Here is a 9,461-nt window from a genome sequence, read left to right as displayed (position 1 = left end):
GAAATATCCAGGATATTCATGGAAGTTCAGTTCTTTAGTGGAATTCCAATATTGGGAGTGGGAAAGTGGATGGAATTCTTGGTCTTGTGCCCAATGACTCTGGGTTAATTAGAATAAAATTTGCATATCCCAGTGGGTATTCAAATTAGCAGGGCTGCTTCACGTGGGGTTTGGGGTGTAAATTATAATTAAGGGGCTTTTAAATTAATGAAATGAATTATATTTTAATTCATTAGAAGTTTCAATTAATTATGTATATCATTTTCCGGGGGGCAGTGCCAGTCTGGCATGGCCACCATTCCCTGGTGGCTCTGGGATTCCAGCCACCTGCTCCTGGGGAAAGGCTGGGATGCTCCATGTTCCCATCCCTGATTTATCCTGGAGGTTCATCCCAACTCCTGCCATTCCTCCTGTCCCTTCCTCCATCCTCACTTGGCCTCATTTTGCTGCTTTTGCGTTGGAAAACCTTCCCCTTCTCCTGAATTCCAATGGATTTCTCCAAAGAAAGGCTCCTTCAGCTCCTGAGACACCCCGGGGTCGCTCCCAGGGCTGGCTTTGGAGCCTGCAGCCCTTTCCCAGCCCCGCTTTGTGTTCCAGGTGTTCTCCTACACGGCGGACAAGGAGATCCGCACGGACGACCTGTGCCTGGACGTGTCGCGGCTCAACGGCCCCGTGCTCATGCTCAAGTGCCACCACCTGAGGGGCAACCAGCTCTGGGAGTACGATGCCGAGGTATCCCGGGGCTGGCCGTGGTTTTGGGACAATCCCAGGATCCCTGAGGCTGGAAAAGCCCTCCCAGCCCATGGAGTCCCAGCTGTGCCCGATGCCCACCTTGTCCCCAGCCCAGAGCACTGAGTGCTGCCTCCAGGGATGGGCACTGCACCATTCCCTGGGCAGCCATTCCAATGTTTAAGAACTCTTTCCGTGAGGAAATTCCTCCTCATGTGCAGCTTGAGCATGGAAAAGGCCTCCAAGGTCATCAAGTCCAAGCTGTGCCCCATCCCCACCTTGGCCCAAACCAGCCACGTGCAGGAATTCCTGGGACACTCCAGGGGCGGGGACTCCACCATTCCCTGGGCAGTTCCAACCGCTGAGCCCCCTTTCCATGAGGAAATCCCTGCTGCTGTCCCCCCTGCCCCTCCCCTGGCCCTGCCTGAGGCCGTTCCCTCTCGTCCACATCTACCTTCAGTGTGGATTTGCTCCTGAGCTGATTTGATGATTCCCTGTGGAATTTTCTGTTCTGCATCCCAGGAACATTCAGCATCTCCATGTGATTCTGAACTGGAAATTCCCACCTGGATTTCCCGAGGGGCTTTGCATCCAGTCAGCCTTTCCTTGCTGTGGGGCACCGCCCCCTCCTCGCATCCTGGTGGGAGGACTCTGGGAATCCACGGCACTGCTGATTGCCAAGGAAAAAATCCATCAGCTCATGGAGAACTGTTCTAGGCCCCTCCTCCCTCCGTGTCCGTGCTGGGAGCAGCGGGAAGGAGCAGCCTTGGGAACATCCGAGGGAATTTGAGGGGAAAGCCCCGCTAATTCCGGGGTGTTCCCCTTTGTCCTGTGGGATGTCCCACCTGAGCCTCCCTGGCACAGCCTGAGGCCGTTCCTGGTTTTTCCTGGAGTGATGGGGATGTCCCTGTGGAGCGGGGTGTTCCTGAGGGAAAATGACTCCACTGAACGCCAGCTTCCAGGCTGGGGCTTTATTTTCCATGTAACAACTCCATACATTCTCATTTTAGTGGGATGAAAAAGTCTGTTCTGGTTTAAAAAGCCTCGTTCCCAGGAGCTGCCGCTGGGCCTTGTTTGGGAATGGAAGAATCGTGGGCAGTTTTTACAGAAATGAAGGAAAACCCCAAATTCCTTTCAAGTTCAGTGACGTTTTCCCAGTTTATTTATTCCAGTTGTATTAAAAGGTGGTTGATCCCTTTCTGGATCCCAGTCTCCTCCTCAGTTTGGCACCTCCATGAGGCGGGAAGTGCCTTTTCCCAGGATTTAAGGGGAGTTCATGTTGAAGAAATGGGATGAAATTCCCAAATTAATATAAAAGAAGTGTGGAATCTCAGGATTTTATGGCCAAAAATCCTTCTTTTTAAGGGAGACAGGAGATGAAAATTAAAAATTCATGGAAAGACTTGTCCAGCCCTGGCAGCTCCTCATTCCCAGAGGGATTTAGGAGCCATGTGGACACGGGATAATGGCAGTGCTGGGAATGGTTGGACTTTGGGATCTTGGAGGGCTTTTCCAACAGAAACAGTTCCATCATTTTCATTTGAACCCCTTTTCTCTTTAACAAGGAGATTCTTTTTCTCCCTGCACACTTTGCAAAGTTTGGGTGGTTTTGGGAATGTTCATTCCAGCAGGAAATCCCTGGAATTTCAGGTCTTGCACCTTCCTTCTCTTCATTCCTGAGGAAATGAGGATGAAAATTGATTTTTAATCCGTGTTTTATTGGTTTTGATGGATATTAAGGAACATCCAGAGGTCCAGGACATGGATTTGGTGTCCCAGGTTCCTGATCCATCTCCAAACCCAACATTCCCTTGCTCCCAGTTGTCCCAGAAGATGCAGGCAGGGCTCCAGGGATCCAGGCTGGTTTTGTTTGGAGAATTCCTGGGGGATCCCGCTGGATCCAACATTCCTGATGCAGCAGGATGGTGGGATCTGCCCTCTGCCACTGGCTCAAGGTGCAGCACCTGAAAACACCAGATCTTCCCACCCTAGAACTGGGATATTCCACATTGGGCTCAGCAATTCCTCAAGGGATAAATGGAAAAATATCCATGTGAAAGATGAATTCTGTTGGATTTTTCCATGGCTGCAAAGGTGGGAAAACACTGATGGATTAGCCGTTGGATTTTTAAAGGTATTTCCAACATTTCACAGGAATTGGTGTCACCTTCCTGCCTGGAAAGCTGGAATTCTTCCAATAACACACACACAGGGAATGGGCCGGGTTTTCCCTTAAAGTGAGCAGGATTTCCCAGGAATTGTGTAAATCCCGGCTCGGCCATGAGATGGAGCTCCTAGAACAGGAATACTCTGGGTTTTCATGGCATCTCCAAGGGTTGGCCACTTGTTCTCCTGGAAAACATCCCATTGCATTCCCTATCCCTGGATTTCTTGACCAAATCCTTTTATTATCAATTTTCCTTGGAATATTCAGATATTGCCCATTTTCCCTTGTATTGCTTTATTTCCATTAATTATATATTTATTGGTGTATTATTAACCTCCAAACATTCCTAATACCCAGGATTGATTTCCCAAGGACACAAACAGTTGTGATATTCCAATTTTTTTTTTTCCCAGAGAAACAGTTCTGGGATATTGCCTGGATCCCTTGTTTGGATTAATTTGGTTTTCCAGTGGGATTACACTGATTGTTCCTTTCCTTGCTTATTCAGGAATTGCACAGAGGGATTTGGGGTGGTTTTTAGGAATTCTGACTTGGCACTGGACAACAAAAGCTGGACATGGAATAATCCTAAAAAGGGATTTCCCAAAGGGACTTTCAGGGAATTTTCTATGATTTCCTGCCATTATTAATTTTTTATAATCTCATAATTGAGTTTAATTTGTGTTATTTCAATATTGCATAAAATTCCAGGCTCCCACAGCCAGGGTGATTCCCGTTGTGGCATCCAGGGAAACCTCTGGATGTGGAGAGGGATGAAATCTTGGCACGTGACACGCAGGAAGGAATCCAGGGAAAAAATAAGGCTGGAAATGTGTCACAGGTGATAGGAAGGAGTTGAATTCCTTGTGGATGGATGGTGATGATGTCAGGGTTTGTCCCCGACAAATCCCTCAGGGTTTACTCCTGGCAGATCCCTCAGGGTTTACTCCTGATGGATCCCTCCAGGTTTATTTCTGACGAATCCCTCAGGGTTTATTCCAAGGCTGCCAGAGCTCCAGGAATGTTTGGACAACGCTCTCAGGGACAGGATGGGATTGTTGGGATATCCTGGCAGGGTTGGGGGTTGGATCAGTGATCCCTATGGATCCCTTCCCACTCAGAATTCCATGGGTTTTTCCTGTATAATTGCCACTGTTTGCCCCTAATCGCAGTGTCCTTGCAAAGCTGTGGAATTTCCATCCGGGGAGAGCTGAGGGGCTGCACAAAAGATGGATCTTGGGTCTCTGACTCCACTTTCCTTTTGTCTTCCCTTCCCTCAGTATTTTGGGAAATGGGAATATAGCTTCGAGGTAAGTCTGGTGCCATCCCTGTGCCGCATCCCAACCCCTGGAGCAGCTCCTCCAGCAGCGCCTGTAGCAGTGCCCTCACTCCGTGCTTCTCCACAGCTGCTGCTCCAGCATTCCAGAGCTTCCTGCTCCCTGAGCCAGGCTGGGAGAGCTGGGAATGATCACCTGGAGAAGGGAGGGATCCAGGGAGAGCTCAGAGCCCCTTGCACGGGCCCCAGGAGAGCTGGAGAGGGACTGGGGACAAGGCATGGAGGGACAGGACACAGGGAATGGCTTCCCAGTGCCAGAGGGCAGGGATGGATGGGATACTGGGAAGGAATTCCTGGCTGGGAGGGTGGGGAGGCCCTGGCACAGGTTATTCCATGGCTGCCCCTGGATCCCTGGCAGTGCCCAAGGCCAGGTTGGACATTGGGGCTTGGAGCAGCCTGGGACAGTGGGAGGTGTCCCTGCCCATGGATTGGGATGGGATTTAATGTCCTTCCATCCCAAACCATTCCATGAATCCACATACCAGGAAAAGCCTGCTTGGATTCCCACCATCACGTTTATCTTCATGTGAGGAATCAGCTACCTTTGGATATTTCATATCCTGTAAACACCTGGGAGAGAATTCTGAGTCCTTTATTCAAGGACCTCTGCTTTCCCTGGAAAGATTCACAGACAGATGGGAACAGGGAGCGCTGATCCTGAGTGATCCAGCCCTGATGTCCCTGGCAGTGACTCCAAGTGACATTTTAGGGACACTTGGCCTTGGTATTTTTAGTGGCTCCTTTATCCTCACGTCACTTTTTCCATTCCCAAGCCAAAAACATGGAAAAAGAGAGGGTGAGGGCTGGGATGTGGGAAGAGCATTCCAGCTGCTCCAGCCCTGGTGCCACAGTGATGGGGTGACAGTGGGAAGAGTTTAGGGAAGGGGAAGCTTCCCTTCATCTCACCCCACCTGGAGTTGGCACCAGGAGGGAAAAGCTGGAATTGTTGGGAAAAGAAGTCAGAAATGTTTAATTAATTCTATTTTTAATTGGGTCATTCCCAAATGGGATTCAGGGTGGCTTGTGCAGGAAAAACCCCATCTGTGCCTGGATCTTTGTAGTGGGGAATTGCAGCAATCCAAGGGGCTGGAGAGGCGGGGGGGGGAGCCACAACCTGCTCTGGATCCTGGGAATGGTCTCAAGAGCAGGGTGGAGATTTTGGGTGGAGCTAAGTCCATGAATTTCCCTCTGGATATTCATGTTTGTCCCTGGAGCATTCCCAGTCCATTCTCCATCAGTAACTTTGGCCCTGGAGCATTCCCAGCCCATTCTCCATCAGTAACTTTGTCCCTGGAGCATTCCCAGCCCATTCTCCATCAGTAACTTTGTCCCTGGAGCATTCCCAGCCCATTCTCCATCAGTAACTTCGTCCCTGGAGCATTCCCAGCCCATTCTCCATCAGTAACTTTGTCCCTGGAGCATTCCCAGCCCATTCTCCATCAGTAACTTTGTCCCTGGAGCATTCCCAGCCCATTCTCCATCAGTAACTTTGTCCCTGGAGCATTCCCAGCCCATTCTCCATCAGTAACTTTGTCCCTGGAGCATTCCCAGCCCATTCCCGGTTTTCCAGAGGCGCACATTCCTGCACATCATCACGCAGTCGTGCCTGACGCTGGGCAGGATCGAGGACGGCTCCCAGGGCCCCACGGTGGAGGCCTGCGATGGCAGCCCCCTGCAGACCTGGATCCTCAGGAATTATTCCCGCCTGGAAGTCTTTAGGAAGATTTACTACAGCCCCACTGACTATTTCCTTTAGGGACGTTGGGATTGGAAGGAAATCTGGGATGTAGTGGGGTAAGGAATTCCCAGGGAGTCTTCCCGCGCTGGTCTCTGCTGGAGGAGCTCGGCGGGATTTCTGGCTTGTTTTATTTGGAGGTGAAACGTCAGAGGTTTTTAACTTCTTGTATCTTTTGGAGGGTCTAAAAAATGTTCATTTGTCTGTAATTGGTAGATTTCCGTGGAATTCTTTCATGGAATTTTCATGGATTTTTTTTCATTGGATTTCTCGTCGAATTGTATGGATTTTTTTGATGGAATTTTCATAGGATTTTCTTAAATTCTTTCGGAGAGTTTCCCCAGAACTTTCATAGAATTTTCTTACAGTTTTTTTTCATAGAATTTTCATAGAATTTAATGGAATTTTGCATCGAATTTTAATAGGATTTTCATCAAATTGTGTAGTTCTTCCTAGACTTTTTCATGGAGTTTTCATAGAATTTGATAGAATTTTTCGTATCATTTTCATGTAGTGTAATATCATTTTAAAATATCATTTCCTCAGGCTTTCCTTAGAACTTTCCATGCCATTTTCGTAGAATTGGATGGAATTTTTCCACACCCTTTTCATATCATTTAACAGAATTTTTTCATATTGAATTCTCCTATAAAACAAGACAGAAGGGGATTTTGTAGCTTTAGGATAGAACAGATGTTTAGTGTTGGTTCTTAGTTTGTCTTAGTGATTATTAGTTACTAGCAATTATTAGTGTTAATTATTATTAGCTTTAATTCATTTTAGATGAATTAAGCTCCCTTGATCTCCTGCTGTCACCGGGATTGTTCCAACCTGCAGGAGGTGAAGGTTTGGTTCTTATTCCGACACATAAAAATCATTCCAGTTGCAAAAGATTTTCTCAAAAAGGTTCGGCTTTTCCTGGAATTCTCTGTGGAATTCTCCGTGGGACTTCTGTTGGATTTTCGTAGAAATTTCATGGGATTTTCGTAGAAATTTCATGGGATTTTTGTGGGATATTCATAGGCATTTCATGGGATTTTTGTGAGATTTTTGTGGGATTTTTGTGGGATTTTTGTGGGATTTTTGTGGGATTTTTGTGGGATTTTTGTGGGATTTTCGTGGGATTTTCGTGGGATTTTCATAGAAATTTCATGGGATTTTTGTGGGATTTTTGTGGGATTTTCATGGGATTTTCATGGGATTTTCATAGAAATTTCATGGGATTTTCATGGGATTTTCATGGGATTTTTCAGAGATTTTCGTAGAATTTGGTACATGTTTTCATAGAGTTTTTATATAATTGTTCCCAGAATTTTCATCGACTTTTTCATGGAATTCAGAGAGAATTTATTACACTCAGTGGAGGAGCCCAAGGAGTAAAACCAAATTCCTTGCAGGAATTTCCCAGCAGTTCGGTTGGAACGCCAGAAAAAAGTCTTTTTTCATATATTTTTAAGATTTGATCTCTATAGGTGTTCTTTTTACATATTTTTATTTCTAGATAAAAATAAAACTGATACAAATACATGAACTTTAATAGATATCAATTGGCACTGCTGAACACCAGTGTAGGTTTATTATGCCATCTAGGACTATAAAGCCACATTAGTCCATAAATAGGATATTATACAGAAATGTTACAAATAATGAACATAAATGGTGTTTGTGAGCCCTGGGAGCATCAGACACTTGTTAAAATGATTCCTGATTCTCCTTCAGTTATAATATGATAATATTTGATACTCATTTATATTTTATATTATTTTCTGCTACATGATTTTTATATTAGCTGATATTTCATAATATTTTAAATTATTTTATATTAATTTATATTTTATATTATTTACATTCTTTTTATATTATTTTTATATTAGCTGCTATTTCATAATATTCGATATTATTTTGTATTAATTTATATTTTATATTATTTTCTGCTACATTATTTTTCTATTATCTGATATTTGATATTATTCTAGATTATATTATTTTATACTAATTTATATTTTATATTATTCTTACATATTATTCTTTATGTTATATTTGATATTCATCTAAATGATATTTTATACTAATTTATATTTTATATTATTCTTACATATTATTCTTCGTTATATTTTTATATTCATCTAGATTATATTATTTTACATCTTTTTGTCTTATATTTTATATTAATCCATGTGATTTTATACAATATATCAATCTTAATATTTTATATTAATCTATATTATAGTATTTATATCTTATATTGTTATATTATATATAATCTTTTTTATTATTTTCTATTATTTTATATTTTCTCGTATTTTTTAGTCTTTTCTATTTTTTACACATTTTATTTTTTTTTTTGTTATATCAGTATTTATCCTCCTGGGTGAGCCCAAGCCCTCAAGCAGCTCCCACCATCCCAGCCCCCCTATCCCTAAGGCAATCCCAAGTTTGCCCTCAGCCCGGGCTGTTTGGGATGAATTTTGGGATTAATCCCTCCTTTCTCCCCTGTCTGGGAGCCTCCAGGATTTTCCTGCCCATCCTGGTTTTCCCGCTTTGTTCCCTTGCCATAAAATCGGGCTCTGCTCCAGTGGATGCTCTGCAGGCAGGAGTTCAATCCTGAAATTCCCCATTCCCAGGGGTATTGGGAGAGCTGGGAATGTTCCCCTGGAGAAGGGAAGGACACAGGGAGAGCTCCGAGCCCCTTGCAGGGCCTGAAGGGGCTCCAGGAGAGCTGGAGAGGGACTGGGGACAAGGCCTGGAGGGACAGGACACAGGGAATGGCTTCCCACTGCCAGAGGGCAGGGCTGGATGGGAGATTGGGAACTGGGAATTGCTGGCTGGGAGGGGGGGCAGGCCCCGGCACGGGGTGCCCAGGGAGGGAGGGAGCAGCCCCGGCTCAGCTGGGCTGTACCTGCCCTGTTACTGAAGTGCAGAATTTCCTGCTCAACTTCCCAGGATTGCTCCGGGAATTTGTTCTCCCAGTGCAACAGTTGGTGTTTTATTCCTTCCCCATCCCTCAGAAATGTGGTGGCAACAGAAGGGGTGTCCCAAGAAGGAAAAATGCCCTGGGAACAGGAGCGTTTCCATGGAATAGTGAGCAGATACATTTCCATCAGCTCACAAACATTCCATGTGGCCACGGAGGCCAAACTCCTCCATCCAGCAGCTGTGCCTTGGCAATGAGAGTTCCTTGGAATTGCCTTCCCGTTGCTGGGGGATGTGTTGGTCCAGCAGAGCTGGGTGGCTCCATGTGGGACGAGGCTGGCAGGCCCTGCGTGCTCCAGGAGGTTCCCATGCCGCACCCGGGCCGGGCCTGAAGGATCTTCCCGACGGGATGTTGGGATTCACGGGAATTCTCTGTCGCCCCTTGCAGAAGCTCACCCTGAGGCACCTGAACAGCAACCAGTGCCTGGCGGAGCCGTCGGAGGAGGACCGGCTGGTGCCCACCATGCGGGAGTGCGGGCCCGGCCGCGCCCAGCAGTGGCTGCTGCGCAACATGACCCTGG

At 46.0% G+C, this 9,461-nt stretch overlaps 1 protein-coding gene across 5 annotated transcripts in view; it reads left to right on the top strand.

The window, feature by feature from the left end:
• The window catches only part of GALNT13 (polypeptide N-acetylgalactosaminyltransferase 13), a 69,850-nt gene that overhangs the window by 39,812 nt on the left and 20,577 nt on the right, over positions 1-9,461 (top strand). For 2 of the 5 annotated variants that reach the window (XM_017736060.1, XM_017736059.1), the window contains 3 exons: positions 598-732; positions 4,177-4,206; positions 5,803-7,061. In XM_017736060.1, the coding sequence (XP_017591549.1) occupies positions 598-732; positions 4,177-4,206; positions 5,803-5,988 (351 nt within the window). In that variant the 3' untranslated portion in view covers positions 5,989-7,061. Of the gene's footprint in view, positions 1-597; positions 733-4,176; positions 4,207-5,802; positions 7,062-9,328 lie in introns of those variants that run through there. The other 3 variants (XM_017736056.1, XM_017736057.1, XM_017736058.1) reach the window with 3 other exon arrangements.

Source organism: Corvus brachyrhynchos, unplaced genomic scaffold, assembly GCF_000691975.1.
Source record: "Corvus brachyrhynchos isolate BGI_N302 unplaced genomic scaffold, ASM69197v1 scaffold45, whole genome shotgun sequence".
NCBI lineage: Eukaryota > Metazoa > Chordata > Aves > Passeriformes > Corvidae > Corvus > Corvus brachyrhynchos.
The sequence above is the reverse complement of the archived record's forward strand: the minus strand, read 5'-3'. Positions and strand labels throughout refer to the sequence as shown.